Raw genomic sequence first — 16,806 nt, 5'->3', positions numbered from 1 at the left:
TCCATTAGTAATTACCCTTTTCTCTGTATTTTGTGCATTTATCACTCTATTTAGCCAGCAGCAACTCTTCTTTAATTTATCATACTGGAGAATTAAAACTGGAGATGTTTTTATTTTTGTAAATTGTGCTGAGGAAAGATTTGTACGTGAAAAATTATTTTGTGTTATTGGATACATTAAACCAGATTATACTAGTAAAATTACATAAACCATTTCTATTTTTTTTTTAACTTTGATTCAAAAGAATTTTCTTAAGGTAATTTTTTTTTCTTAATAAAACAAAAAAACACATTAACAGAATTATAAGATGTTCAAGAATATGTTTCTCTATTATGGTCATAGAATCATGGTCAGCTTGGAAGGGTCTTAACTCAAAGCAGAGACTCACAGAAGATACAACAGTATTTGATTCAGTATGTGAGACTTGTCAAGCCTTCCAGAGAGCAGTCAGCTCAGGATCCAGAAGGTAGAGAAAGAAAGATATTGGGGATTAATAAGTCTTTTTTGACTACTTTCCATTAGTAAGCAGCAACTGGACCTGGGTGTCAGCTCTGCAGGAATCATTACAAAGCCTTCAGTTAGAACAAAATCAGCTATTGCAATAATGTCTTTATCTTCACTGTTATTCTGTTGTTCTATCATGCTTGCTCAGTTCCTGATATAAATCCTTGGATTCTTAAACTATTCTTCTTCTGCCAAGGCTTGAAACCACTCACTTAATCATTGTGCTTTTTTTTTTTTTTTACTGAGTATCAGTATCACTATCTCTTTGGACTTCTGCATGTAACACTAGGTTGCTATTACAGTAATCCAGTTTCTGACTGATCTTTATTAGATCTGCTAAATCCTAGAATAGGATACTTCTATAATTGATCCAGCAGTATGCCACATTCCTAGCTTCCCACATTGCACTTAAATCTGATAACAAAACTTTTCCCATCAGACTTTGTCAGACTAGGAGGTCTACACATTCAGATGGTAAAAGAAAAGAAAATAGCCATAGCACTTTCCTGAAGGAAAGGAGAACAGTAACAACTCAAAAACATCATCTAAATACATTCTAAAACATCAGAGAGTATGGAAAAATAGAAATATGTTTTTGTAGGAGAATAAGATTTTGGAGGAAATTGGAAGATAGATTTTGGCACAATGTTACTTGCAATGTATGACTATCATTGTCATATCTTGGATGACAGTTAAGTAATTTATCATTACGACCATTAACATTCCCAGTTGTTCCTACATGAAACTATTCTAGCTGTTTAGTACATGATTATTACTTTTGTAATTCCTGTCACAGTAACTTTTTTTAACCAAGTTGAAGCCTTTTTAGATAATGTTTATTCTTCTAATCTTCTCACAGCAGTGTATTGATCTTTTATTGATCTCCACAAAATGAATTACCTGAATGTTTTGGGAAGGAGGACTTCCGTCTTTTCATAAAGAAAATTTCTGAAGTGTCCTGTTAAAGATAAATGTTTCTAATATCATGGCTGACCGATTCAGGGATTGCCAGTTCTCTGTTTCTAGTCATGCTGTAAGGAGAAACCTTCACAGTATGTTACTCATGGTAATGAAACATTAAAATGAAAAATATTTTGGTGTTTTATCATAGTGTGATAATTTTATTTTAAAAAAAAAATTCTTAAGCTATTTGGTTTCCTTGAGCTGAAGCTACTACCTCACGGCATTGTCACACTCCAGAAATGCTAACTGGTTCTAACTTGCCTTATAGATGGCATTCCATTCAGCTGGTGGATTGGAAAAATCAATGAGACACAGACATACTGGGGAGGTTCCATTCCTGATGTGCAGAAGTGTGCTTGTGGAATAGAAGGAAGTTGCATTGACTCCCAACATGACTGTAACTGTGATGCTGACAGAAATGAATGGTGATTGTTTTCCCTCTGATTTCCTTTATTCTCGAGGCCAAATTTTAAACTATGTTTTTGTGTGCTTTTAACTCTTTTCAGGAGAAAAAAATGTCAGGGGACTCTAATACTATAGAGCAACCCTCAGTATTCCTCTACTACACTTTCTTAAAATACATCATCCCCACATGCCCCCTCAAATCTGAAATTGTCTATGATTTTCTTAGGACTGATCCTAATTTTCCTTAGTAGGCATTTTCATCACATTCCTAGATGATACAAGATGGGCAAAAGAATTGAAAAAAAACCCACAGTTTTGAAGAATGTTTGAACCTAATCTTTCCTTTCCTTTCCTTTCCTTTCCTTTCCTTTCTTATCCTATAATTCAAGAGCCAAACATACTGTACATGCTTATTAAATGCCAGTTTTCTTTTGAATAAAAACATATTGTTCTGGTAGTCAGTTTCATGATGTTGATAACCTGAGAAAACTTAAAGAAATACAAACTGTTATTCCATAATATCTGAGAGACCAAGAAGATATGGATAAGAAATGAAAGGGCTTTGAGAAAGATTTTTGACTTTTTTGATAATGGGAAAAGGTGGGTTTATATTGCTCACAATCATGTTTTCATATTTCATTCTACCAGTAATGTATCTATGCCCAAAGAAATATCATTTCAGGACAGTGAAAGATGTTCAAAAACCAGGAATTTATGTTACCTTGTGGTTGAAGAATTGGTCTATACTTTCATGGAAAGAGATATTCTTGTCTACTCAACTTCTGGGCTAGTAATATAATAGCATACAGGCATTATAGCATGTAATGTGGTAACAGCCACATTTTTGAGATTTCAAATTAAAGTTTTCCTATTTTTAAATATTGAAGTAATGATGTAATATTTCATAGGTGTGTTTTAGAAATTTAACAAAGCTCAGCAATCCAGCACCAAATATGCTTGCTTTCCAAACTGTATATATTCATCAAGCCAATATTATAAGTTTGAAGACCACAGAGTATTGTCATTGTGAAAAGCTCATAAACTTGGATAAATGTTAGCAAAGTATCCTTTTTTATTCTCACGAAGGGAATAAAGTAGGGAGCAAATAATCACTGATTGGCTGACAGGTTTCTGTGCTTAGGTATTCAGTGGAAAGGAAAAACTTTGATTGCTAATTCTATGTAAGTTCTAGAGCTCAGAGCTAAAGAAGCTTCTTGGATAAGAAGTGAAACATTTTCAAAGAAAAACAAGAAAATCCAGTTGCCTCTTGAAAAAGCACCTTAGGGACAACCATGACCTGGATGACTGAAAATCTCTGTGAACTCTAGATTCACAAACAAGTAGACTTGCCATGTAGACAGCATTCTGAGTCAATCTCTATTTATCTTAAAGCTCTTTAAAGATGGATTGTAAAAATTCAGGAAACAAAAGAATGGCCATTAGACAGAGTTCCTTCAAGAATAGAAAAACCTCTGTAAATGATAAATGATCTTTTGTGTGTTGAAAAATCACATAATCTGGATATGGAGTGGGAAAGATATTAACCGAGTGGAAAAAAAACCTACTTTAAGAATTGCAGGAAATATTTATCTGAGAATCTATAATATTTCTTTCTTCTATTTAAAAATGTGAGATTAGTTTCTCTGTAAAATGGTAGTATAGTGTGGGATGGAGGAAGAGGAAATATTGGAGACTTACAGGTTTATTTTTCAGAAGCAGAAAAGAAGGTAACATTTTTTTCATTATGTAGAGAACAGTTTGCCTGGGATACACTAAGAAAAGATCAGTAAATGCCTGCTGTCATACATTCACGCCAGAATATTATAAAGATGAAAGATTTTAGAAAGCATTGCCAGGTCAAAACATTTGTCATAAATGAACAGTTCAGGAATCATACCCAAATCAAAATACTGGCTTAAAATAATGATGCTTTGATTAAAACATTAATGTAATTTACACATGAAGTTTTCATCAATGCAGGGAGAGAATGTTAATTATTATTAACCATCTTTAATTTTTAAAGCCTGCTATGGCTGTAATATGCCATCTAATTTTATCACAATACTACGAAATGCCAACTGCTTTAAAAAGAGAAAGGATTGAGCAAAAAACCTTCTTCATTTCCTCTTCTGTAATTGTGACAACTTCATCCTTTCATAATCATCTAATATTTTTGCAAAGTTCTGCTAAAAACCCAATCAATTTGCATTTTCCTCATGCATAAATTGGATTTTCACTTATTAAAAAGCAGCCCATTTTTAAAGCTAAATATAAATATGCATATATACAGTTTGGAAAGCAAGCATATTTGGTGCTGGATGCTGAGCTTTGTTAAATTTCTAAAACACACCTATGAAACATATCATTACTTTAGTATTTAAAAATAGGAAAATTTTAATTTGAAATCTCAAAAATGTGGCTGAGAAAGGGCAGTCTTTGCCTATCTCTTAATTTTTATTCCCTCCCCAGAAAAAGAAAGAATTGTAGACATTTTGCATTGGATACTTCCCTTCTGTCTCACCTAATAGGTTCAAGGCATTGTACATGTTGTTCGTTTTTTTAAATTATCTTGAAGATCTACTGTGCTAATGATGATCTCTGAACAAAGTTTTATTTTTGGCTTATCATTGATGCTATCTAACCCCCACTCCATGCACTGCTTCTCTTTTTTTTCTTTTATGAAATATCCAGAAGACCCTTCAAGCACCTTTTCCAATTAACAAAAAATATTAAAGGGGATAAATTTATGTGACCTTCATCTCACTTCATCAGATCTGATCTTATTTGACACAGTTAATAAAATTTATTACTTGAAAAAGTGCTACCAGATTCCTTCTGATTTTTGCCCCATAGACAAACAAGGCTCTCCTGCTACAGTGAAAGATTATTTGAGGATTCAGATTTATTTTGGGTTCATCTGTTCAAGACTTTCAAGATAAGATCATTAATCATAATATGAAAAAGACAAAAAGTCAGATTCTAGTTTATGTTATAGTTACATTGCTTCTCCTCCTTTGAGTGAAATTAAAATTGTCCTTCATATTTGGAGAGAGAAGTGTTGCTGCAAATATTGAATGTAACAAATTCAGAATTATTTCTGTGATAAAATAAAACATTGCAAAATTGTTGGCTTGACCAATCTATTCCAATCCCTTACTCACTACATTTTGGGGTCAGAGTAGGGAAAAAACCAAAGGCAAAATTTCTAGACATTTGAAAAATCTAAGAAGAACAGTCGTAATACATCAGGGCACATCATGTTTGGGAACAAGTAGTTTTGAGATAGATAAATAAATATCTTTGAAACAATATTAGTTCTAGAAAACTATTCTGATTACAGGATGATGAGTGTATGATTCAGTTCAAGGGAAAATAATCCAGTTAGAACCTGAATTATGTGCAGGTAGTCCTTGACATATGATGGCAATTAGGACCAGGATTGCTGTTGCTAAGTGTTGCAGTGATAAAATATGACCACTTTGCTTAGTGATGGCAATCTAAGCAGTCTCAGTTGTTGTCAATAAGTGAATGGCCCTGTTGTTAGGCAAAGCAATCTCCTTCTGGCTTCCCATAATCAAGTCAGTTGCAAGCCCGGGACCTACTGGTGGGAAAGGGTGTGGGAGTATGTGTAGGATCAAAGAGACTATGCAAGACTCTTGGAACTGCTTCTATTTTTAGGCCTAGATTTGAGAGGATTCTGAAGCCTCTCTACTCTGGGTCTGAAAATCCTTTGTGGCTGAAATTTCTGCTTGGTTTTCGGTACAGAGAGTCCAAGTACAATTTCTAGAGTCAAGAGAGAAACTGAAAATGCCCTGTTCCAAAATCCTATTTGTAATTCAAAAATCTCTATAGAGATTTTTTTGAGCCAGCCCCCAAAGACAAGTGGGAATTATCATGGTAGGCAGCAATGGCTTCCAAGCGGCATTAACATTCTTGGAAAGGTGGCAGGGAAGATTGCAAATGGCAATCACATGATCCCAGAGTGCTTGGCAACCTGTTGTACTTGCAAGCACTCAGATTGTAATCACGTCACCATGGGGATACTGTAGCGACTATAATTTTAGGGATTAGTTGTAAGTCCTTTCATTCAGCACAATCATGACTTAGAACAGTCACTGAATGAATCACAGTAATCAAGAATTATCGGTCATTTGACTCGAGGCCTAAGTTAAAAAAAAGTGTCCATTGATTGTTGTAGGAAAATTAGAATTTTATTTTCTTAAAGAATGGGAAACCAATTATAACACCGTGGACACTTCTCAGAAGATTAAGCTTGCCACATGTGAAAAGAACTCAGGGAATCTGGAACTGGATTTCTCTGAAAACCATTAGTTATTATATCCTGTGAATATTTAATAAATTATTGAAAATAAATATTAAATATACTAAATTGATTTGGAACATTTTGATAAATTGCTTTGAACCAGTTCAATAAACTGAATCAATGGTTTAGTTTGATCATATTAAGGAAACATGTCCAGATCAATCTTGATGGATTCATTTAAATAAACGTAACGCACCCTAACTGATTTCATTGGATTCAGATGTTTTCTGGACATACATGTATGAACTTTAATAGTGCAAATCTGAATCAATTTGGATTTAGGTCAGTCCAATTCATATTTACTTTTTAATGCAATTTGAATGTCCAATGAAAACTGAAATTTTTTCTCAATTAATTTGAATGTTTACACAATCTTAATAACTGTTGTTTTTCAACTTTTTTAAGATTTAAAAGGAATAGTTGCCTGTTCTGTGGACATAAAATATCTAACTTCAGAGGTGACTGTTCATAAAGCAAGTCTTTGCAAATTTTTATTAGCAAAAAAAAATATTATTAATTCCCTTATTTTTTTATTTTATAAATTCCACAGATTTTCTTCAAAACAATTGTGTCCTCAAATACCCAGAAAAGGTTAAGATTCTCCCATCCTTACTATAATGCAGGCATGTCAAACTCGTGTCATCATGTGACGTCACGTGACATATCAGGACTTTTCCCCCATTGCTAGCAATGGGGTGGGTGCGGTTTCGACGTGACGCATCCAGCCCACAGGCCGGCAGTTTGACATGCCTTCTGTAATGAAAGAAACTTAAACATTGGATATCGTTTGTTGGAAAACATGAACAAAGTTAAGACTTGCATGTTATCCTGCAGCAATTAGACTTCAAAAAACCATGATGATCATTTGGTCCCAAATCATTGATTTGTCACAAGAATAGAACATGGTTCAGGTTTGTAGCTCCCTGTCAGAACACATGCTTTGTAAGAGCACCCTCCCATATTCAGGATCTTGGAGGTGTCTGCCAGTCAGAGTCACAAAATGTCTGCCAATAAGTGTCAACATTGCTGAACTGACCTATATTCTGATTCAGTACAGGTGGTCCTTGTTTAACAATTTTGGGCATCAAGTTAATAATGCTTACAGCCAGTTCTCATACTTATGAATGGTTACAGCATCCCTAAAGTCATGCGATCACAATCTGGCTATTTTGATGATTGGCTTGCAATTATCATGCTGCAATATCCTCTGCAATATCAGTCATATTTGTAACCTTCAGTGCCAGCTTCTGACAAGCAAAGGCAATGGGGAAGCAAGCATGAGGTTGCAAATGGCAATCACATGATGTCACACTTACTGCAAGTATGGGATTGACTTAAAAATAGCAGTTTTTCACCATGGTGTTTGGCTATGGAAATTCCAGTCCTAATTATTATAATTAAATGAGCACTACCAGTAAATAATTAGTCCAAAAAACATAATTATTCAAGAGTCCCTCTAAGCAAGAATACAGCACTTACACTTTATTTAATAAGTTGAACAGTGAGTGTAGGGAATTAAAACCATTCAATTCAATAAGCCGAAATATTTTCTGCTATTTATAATTTATTTTCTTTCTTGCTAAACTGCATATGGCTCTGTTTCTTAAAGACATGGGCATGTTATGAATAATTACCTATTTACTGTAAGAGTTTCCTAATAGAGCAGGAAAAGTCATGGTTGCATAAAGTTAGATGCTGTGGAGCTATAATGGTTTCAGTCTACCATTCATGGTATATCAGTTTTTGCTGCTAAAAACACTGTAATGTTCCATGTCATGACTATCTTATCCATATCTTCTCTTCAAAAGCAGCTATTGTTGTTGTTTTTGCACACATCTATAAAGGTAGTAGTATCCTTCCATAGGTCTGAGGGTGGTCGTGAACATTTGTTCTGAAACTCCCTCTCTTTATTTGTGGCAGGACAAATGACACAGGACTCCTGTCCTACAAAGACCATCTGCCAGTAACAGAACTTATCATCACAGATACAGGCCGTCCAAATTCTGAAGCAGCTTATAAACTTGGACCTTTACTCTGCCAGGGCGATAGTAAGTAAATCAGTTGTGTGATTTAGTATCAAATGAAATCTCTCTCTCTCTCTCTCTCTCTCTCTCTCTCTCTTTCTCTCTCTCTCTCTCTTTCTCTCTCTCTCTCTCTCTCTCTGTGTGTGTGTGTGTGTGTGTGTGCTCAAGCACACAATTCGTAGGATTTTCAGATTAAATTTGAATCCAATTTTTTTTCTGCACAGTAGCTGATCATTGGACAGGGAAAGAGCTGTATTCCTCTCATCAGTGTTATGAATATAAAATCAAATTGACTAATTGTTTATAGTGTACATTTGATCTGGAAATCTAAATCAAGTCATAACCTTCTGAAAATGGCAATGGTTACTTTTGCAGCTAAGCCTATGCACATTTGCTGAGAAAGTCATCTCTACACTGAGTGATACTTATTTGAAAATAAAAGTGTAGATTTAATATCATACTTGAAATACAAACTTGTATCTGTAAAAGATGATGAAATGTAATTTAGATTAGAACATTCAGAACTGCAATAAAATGATTTTGAGTAAGCTCTTGCTTTAAGTTTGCTTTCAATAACTTTGGAAGCATTTGAAGCTTACATCCGCTCTATTTTCTGTATCACTATGAAACATTTTGGGCATACAATTTTTTATATGTATTTCTCCTTGTGAATCCAGGAAAATGCATATATCTTTGCCTTAAGAAAAATGCATATAGCAAAGATATATAAGTACAAGCAATATACATTGTATATATATTTCCCCAGAGTATAGACTATTGCATTTATTTGTCCTAATGTATTTGAGAATAAATGAGTGAAGTTTGTGTGTCTGTATGTGTATGTCTGTGTGTGTAGAAAATAACACTGTGGAATTTGAAAAAGTAGGAAAAATATAATGTTATATTCTGTATATTTTTTCTTAACTTTAGAACCAAATCAATGTATCTTTTCTGCTTAGTCAAAGAACTTATGAATTCAGATGTTAATAAATCAGCACATGCTGGAATACTGTGAAATTAGATAGAAAGTGCTATCTATTTATATCCTGCCTTCCTGATGAGAAAATTCCCTTAAGGTGGTTTACAAAATTAAAACTTTTAAACAAGAAGATTAAAAACTAATACAAAGTAAGAAAAAAAGAATATATTGAGTATAACTGAAACTTGAGGTTTAGAACTGATTTGTAATTTATCTATCATATTTTTTTTTATTTTTTTTGGGGGGAAATGACATTTCTAAAAAAGAGAGATCATGAAACTAACCAGAGAAAATATATTTAGCTTTCATTGGTTGATATTGCCTGATTTAATTTAACAAGTAATATACAGCTTATGAAAGAGATAAATACATAGATAAGGATATATTAGAATGGCATGAAGAGATTTAAATATGCGGTATAATGGCAAACAAAGTAACTTTAGGGCTTAAATTTCTTGAAAATTGATTAGGAAAATCAATTTCCTAACATGCTCATGAACTGCATAATAACTGGTTATTTCATGTAAGACTGATAAGCACTCTTAGAATTAGTACAATAGCCTTGTTCTAGTCTTTGGATGGGTGGTAAAGCAGTGCAAATGAAACTGTAGTGTAATTTCCATTAACTAGGAATTAACTATTAGCTATAAAACCTGCTTATGCAAATACATGCATTTTAACTTTCCTTCCTTCCTTACTTCTAATATTTGTAATCTACTGGTTGGTCTTGAAACGGAACTTCAAGGTGGCCAACAATCAAAGATGAAAATAAGAAAAGTAATAGACAACAAGAAAAGAACAATCAAAAGTTCACAAGAAAACAAATAGCAATAGACATAAACATAAGGGAAGTGTCTTTCAGATTCATGATGATGGGATTGCTTTCATCATCCTCAAAAGCCATCCAAGAGGACCCAGCATGAATCTTTCCTAGTTGCCAAAATGTCATACTATTGAGAAAGCAATTGAGAAGGTCCTTTGGTATCACCAATTTGACTTTTTACATTGCATGATTTAGAAATAAGCCTTTGTAGATGATGTGGAAAAAAAGGCAGACTTGAGCTACATGTGAATTGTGGCACTTATGAACTGAGCTTTCATTTCAAAGGAAGGCATTTAGTGCACTATTTGGGGATAATTAATATATCAAATGCCAATTCATTAGCTACAACTATATGTGTAATGGAATTTTTTACCTTCTTTTTTCTATATTCAGGAGAGTTTTGGAATGCAGCCTCCTTCAACACCGAGGCCTCCTACCTCCATTTCCCCACTTTTCATGGAGAACTAAGTGCAGACATGTCCTTTTTTTTTAAAACTACAGCTTCTTCTGGAGTGTTTTTAGAGAATCTGGGAATCAGAGATTTCATAAGGATAGAACTGCATTGTGAGTCACATTTAAATACATTTCCATTGGTTCCTTTTGAGGATTTATTTTACACATTTTGACCATGCCTTGATTGCTAAAGCTGTTTGAAAATTTGAGAAGTGGCTTTACTAAAGCCTAAAGATGGAGTTGAACAATCACAGGACTACAGCATATGAGCATTATACTATTTATACCTACTCCTATAATTTCAAGATTTCAGTAATATTCTGCTTCTTCTCATGGTTTTCAGGGCAAATGAATGTTCTGTTGCTAAATGAAACATTTGTTAAGTGAATTTTGCTCCATTTTATGATATTTCTTGTTACAGTTAAGTGAATTACAGTTAAGCCAGTAACATAGTTGTTAAGTGAAACTGGCTTCCCCATTGACTTTGGTTGTCAGAAGGTCGCAAAAGAGGATCACATGACCCCCTGAGAACACTGCAACCATCATAAGTATGAGTTGGTTACCAAGTGTCCAAACTTTCATCACGTGGCCCTGGGGATGCTGCAACTGTCACAAGTGTGAAAAACAGTCATAAGTCTCTTTTTTCAGTACCATTGTAATTTTGAACACTCTCTAAATGAACTGCTGTAAGTCTAGAACTATCTATAGTATAGTGTATTTGCAACACTGTGCAGTTTCCATGAATAACATTTTGTGTTAAATGAAGTCATCTTTTCCTAGGACTGATTGTATTATAGTATCAAATGATGTCTATGGACAGCTATCAGTGTCTTCACTAGGGAGGGGAAAAAAAACCCATGTATAATATAATAATTCCATGTTGAATTATAAAGATTCTTACATTGTATGAAAATTATAATATTATTTTAAGAGTAGCTGGAAAAAAATTTATTCTCTACATTTATTTTTGTTTTGTTTTACAAAGCAGAAGATAAGGAATAATATGAAATATCCAAGTTGGCCCTGGTTTGGAGTTCTTTCTTCACATATAGGCTTCAGAGACCAAACTTTTAACAGTCATTTTGCACTGCACAACTATTTTCTTTCTTTTCTATGTTTTGCAATACAATCATATATACCATTTATTCTGCTTTCCTGATAAGATGTGGTTTCAGGCCATACCAGAAAAATATTTGAAAAGCTGAAGAGAAAGGCAGCGCATCAACTTAGAAAACAGACTTCATTGTTGAAATTTGCTGACTGGCAGGGACTAGCATTGAGTATCTGTTCCACATAGTTACTGTCAAGGCTTTGAAAATGACAAGCACTCTACCAGTGCCACAGATTCAAGGTGTTTTTTTTAGCTTGCAAACACTAAAAGAAAGAAAAGATGGAGAATTTATGTAGATCAGAGCAGCTGAGTCAGTCTAATGTACGGCTAAGTGATGAACTAGAATGAGGGTGATCCAGATATGATATAGCACATTCACTAATCTTAGTCAGAGATGTTATTATTCAGAAATTTTGGAGGAAAAAAGAGTGCTTTTTTGAGATGGGATATATGATCTGAAGAGAAACCAGAGAGAACTCGTGAAGAAACAAATGCATTCTCTATACTTTACAATAGAAGTTTCGGATTTCTGGAAAAAAAGAGATGAGAGAAGATTTGACAAAATATAATAATTTTACCTATCACCTTTCAAAAAAAAAAAAAAACAAACTTCCTGTTCAATTATTCAGATACTTACTGTGGAATATGATAGCTGATGGACTTTAAATCAAAATGTCCTCACAGGATAAAGGACACGAATTTGCTCTTTTTCTGATGTTTTGTTATATTAAATAACAATATAATTGCCCTGCCATCTGGTACATCGATGGGAACTGCTATAAAATACAGTGATGCGATAGCCCCACAGAATCATGAAACCAGCATATAACAGAGCATTGAATTCCACATATTCAAGCTGGAATCTTAAGAATTGTCAGACTTTTATGGGTCATTGGTGGACCAAACTGAAGATGGTAGCATTTCTTTCATGAAGTGCCAGAATGCACACAGTGCACGATGCAGGGACCAATCTGATGCTTTATTTACCTAACCAACAAGTAGTTCACTTATGTTGCTGTATGCACCAAAATGTAGCCATGCTGCTTCTCCTGTTCTGGTGGCATCTCAAATCAGGCTGCATCTGCAGAAGTTCTTGTTATGATGGTTTGTTGCAACAGAGAAGACATCAGCTATGTTTAAAACAAAAAACAAAAAACTCCTTTTCAAATGCTGTTGAAATGTTTTGCTGTTCAAATGCCTGGATTTTAAGGATCTATAAATCAACCAAGGTCTAATTTGAATTATGATTCAGTTCAAATTTACAATTTAATAAGTTAATCCAATGTGATTTTGACTCAGTTTCACGATTATATTCAACGATATACTTTGAGGGGTAATCTGCTTGCTTTTGAATTTTGTCTTTGGCAATAACACATATCTGGCCAGTTATTGTGAATCCTCTGAATGCAGACAGCCTCATGGTGGCATTTCATCTCTGTTAACATACGGAGGGGGTGGAGGATTTTGTATTTTCAATTTCAAGTGAAGAAAACTATTTCTTCAGGTTTTTAATTGAATTTTATGTTGCTATTCCCTTTACTTGCAATATCTATCAATTAAGTCCTTCCTTTGAATCACAGTTAGTACCTAAATGAGCTTGAACTGTTTTCTACCTTTTTGATTGGTTTCCATTATTTTTGATATTTTGATCCACACTGCCAGTTTCAGTTGTGTTCATAAAGGATATGTACTAGACATAGAATATAGGTCAGTTAAAATATACATCCTGATACATAAATATCAATTTCTGAATGCATTCATTCTTTTAAGAGTCCATTCTTTTTTCATCTATTTTTTTTAAAAAAATACTAAAAGCGTGGGAGGGGGAAGAGATTCCTATGCAGTGTTCAAGATCATAGGTTATCTCCAAATACTGAGCTAAGAAAAAAGAAAAGGAGGTAGAAGGGAGCAATAGACATCATCAGTAGGTTCAGACTGTTGCTAAAAATGCCAGAAGCTTATAGGAAATTACAAGCCTCATTGTACAGGTATATATCCATTTACATATTGATATTTTTTTTAATCTTCCAGGCATTTTAAAATCATTAGTTTGTTTGGTGTTTTTGGAGAGCATTCAATTTTAGAAAAAGCTACAAAAAAGCTAATTAAATGGGTTTTTTTAATTCCTTAATTATGTAAGAAGCAGATTATTTCATTGACCCAGGAATATATATTAAATATGTAATTGATGGTTTCCATGAGATTCTTGTCTGAAGGTTTGTACACTTCTAGACTCTTGCTAATTTATCACTCCTCCCATATAGATCCTTGCTTATTGGGAGTCCCGTCTTGAGTAAATGATGGCCCAACATATTTAATTTGATTATTTTGCTATCCCAAAGCTGATTTTGTTTTAAGCACCAAACAGGGCCACTGATTTTTATGCCGAGTCAATAACTGATTTCAGAAAAGAGCCCTGCTTGCAAAATGATTAGAAAATAAGTTCTCTTAATTGAGACACAGGAGCAAAATTCAATTGACTGGTTCTTCTCAACGTAGTAAACTCTGAATATAAATGACTTTACCACTCCATGCTAGGTTATTCATTTCAAGTTATATTCTTCAAGTATATGTGCAGCACTTGAAATATATAAAACCTGCTACTTAATGCCTTCATTCATTCATTCTAGAGTATATTTTTCACAAAACCTATTCTTGAAAAACATATATTTTGACTACCTCTATGAATATTCTTTTCAGTATAATACCACTCAAAAATGAGATGGACTAAACAGTCTACAGTGAGTAGTTCAATTGAGCAGAAAAGTATATTTATGTTGAGAAGAGCAATTATGTGACCAAATCTGATTATAGCTAAGCTTATGTCCTGTCTTCCTAACAAGGAAGCACTTGAGGCAACTAACATCTTATGCCTCAAAAATAATACAGCAGATTCAAGTATGTAGCTTGCATCCAAATGTTGGATTGTCATAGTTTTAATGTCCAGAGTAGCCAATAAATGATCTGGAGAGATTCCATTTACAAATTTATGTATAATTAAACAAATGACTTTTCACATAAATTTACACTAGAATTAAATTTCAGTTAACTCCTGTTTCAGACAACGATAGGAAGTCTACGTAATTTCAGACAGATACTTCTTTTATCTCAGAGATAACTCACTGATTTTTTTTTAGCATAAACTTGCATGTTTGCCAGCCAAAAATTTGTAATCAACAAACCTGCATTTTCTAGGTTGTATTACCAAGGTTCAGGTTCAATATATCAAAATGGGCATTTTTTTTTCAAATTTTTGCCTAACATGGACAAAATATGAAAGAGGCTGGATTTAATGGCCCCTATGCGACTGAACTTCTATGACAGGAAAACATAATATTACATAACAGGGATATAATTCCCTTATCACTTTGCCTGCCATGGGTATTGATTCCATGACTTTTATCAGAGCATCTCCGAAGGCACCACTAGTGGTGAGAGGGTGAAAAAGAAAACTCTAGCACATAGAAATATAAAGGGGATCCTTTGAGATCCCAGTAAAGTTGTGAATCTGACTATAAACATTTCCTGTTATAAAACATTTGTATGGGAGAGAAAAACATACAAAGAATCCTTGTTTACACTACTCATATAGTCCAGGTCTAGACCAAACAGTTTAACACACACACACACACACACACACACACACACACACGCACACAATTCTCTTTTGATAGAAGACAATATTTGTAACTCAGGATTGAACTGTGAGGTCCTTGATGCTCTCTGAACTTGGTGGTTTTCTTGCAGACATTTCATTACCAAACTAGCTAGCATTATAAGTGCACCAAATATAGAAGAAGCCCCTGCCATTCTTGTAAATAAAAATATTTCTTCTAAAAAATAGCTTTGAACTGCCAAGACTTCCAAGGGACATGAGAGTTATATAGCTGGCCACATCTAGGCCAAATCAAATAGCATTTTAACAATGCTTGTAATTGAATATGAAATATTTGCCGAGTTCTAGAAATTTTGTATGACAACATGAACAGTGAGTTTGGCTGTTCCAAGTTGTTTTGTTGTCTGTTTTAACTGATGTGAGTGTTCACTTTTGCTTCAGTTCAGACTTATGTTGGGAATTGAATAAGCACAAGTTTTATGTTTCCAATACAATATTGAATTGCATAATTTATGGCAATTGTTTTTTTAAAAGGATGCATTTTTGACCAAATATGAAAATATTTGGCATCTATAGTTAATATTTAAATTTTATTCCATGCACTTGAAATAATTCCAGATGGATTGAAATTGTTATTAAAACCATGTAACAGAAAGTAAATTTAATATACAAGACCAATAGAATATTTCAGCTAAATATACTATTTTATTTGCAGCAACTCAAATCACTGTACCTATTTGTACATCAGCAAATTATAATTAGCTGCTTAATATTCACATGCATTTTTTTCTACTGTAATTTCACACCTAAATTATTGTTTGAGTTTTAATAAAGTATTATTTTCAGCATCTATCCAATAAGAACATCAAAATTGATGTATAAAGTCATATTTCCAACAAACTACATTGATCTAGTCTTTCATTTAGAACCAAAAAAGAGAAAAGTACCATATTTTCAGTATTACTTTGAAACTTTTGTGATTTTTTTTGTGTGTGTGTGTGTGATTGTCATTCTAAAGTGTTTTAGTTATTTTTAACTTTCGTAGCACCACTTGAAGTGACATTTTCATTTGATGTGGGAAATGGGCCTAATGAAATCACAGTGCAGTCACCTATTCCCTTAAATGACAACCAGTGGCACTATGTGAAGGCTGAAAGAAACATCAAAGAGGCGTCTCTGCAAGTAGACCAGCTTCCTCAAAGGATTCACGCAGCTCCATCTGATGGGCATATCCGTTTGCAGCTCAACAGTCAGCTCTTTGTTGGTAAGTCTAACATTACAGAATGATTTTAGGTATTCACATGGATACAATCAATAGCCATTTGACTTTCTTAGGAAAAAAATAGATTAATGTGTTTTAGGCAGTAGAAGACAACTTACATAATGCATACAAATATGTCATAATTGGAAGCGGTTTCTATTATAAGATGAAAATAGAATGAAAAGTAGCTCCATACAGAGATGAAATGTCAACTACACTTTATGGACTTAATTCATATTTTAGTAGATATATTGAAATATGCCATTCAAAAAAAAAGCATGGTTTGTTTGCTTTTTGTTAAAAAAAAAATCCAGTCTATCTAATAATCTTGTTTTAACTGCTG

At 33.6% G+C, this 16,806-nt stretch overlaps 1 protein-coding gene across 1 annotated transcript in view; it reads left to right on the top strand.

Annotated features, from left to right (window-relative positions):
* CNTNAP4 (contactin associated protein family member 4) overlaps window positions 1–16,806 on the top strand; it is a 73,053-nt gene that overhangs the window by 32,600 nt on the left and 23,647 nt on the right. The window contains exons 9-12 of the mRNA XM_039346409.1: window positions 1,736–1,892; window positions 8,117–8,244; window positions 10,416–10,586; window positions 16,248–16,466. Coding sequence (XP_039202343.1) covers window positions 1,736–1,892; window positions 8,117–8,244; window positions 10,416–10,586; window positions 16,248–16,466 — 675 coding nt within the window. The remainder of the gene's footprint in view (window positions 1–1,735; window positions 1,893–8,116; window positions 8,245–10,415; window positions 10,587–16,247; window positions 16,467–16,806) is intronic.

Source organism: Crotalus tigris, unplaced genomic scaffold (genome assembly GCF_016545835.1).
Source record: "Crotalus tigris isolate CLP2741 ecotype Arizona unplaced genomic scaffold, ASM1654583v1 scf7180000017993.1374955, whole genome shotgun sequence".
Lineage (NCBI taxonomy): Eukaryota > Metazoa > Chordata > Lepidosauria > Squamata > Viperidae > Crotalus > Crotalus tigris.
This window is presented reverse-complemented; position numbering and strand designations above follow the sequence as displayed.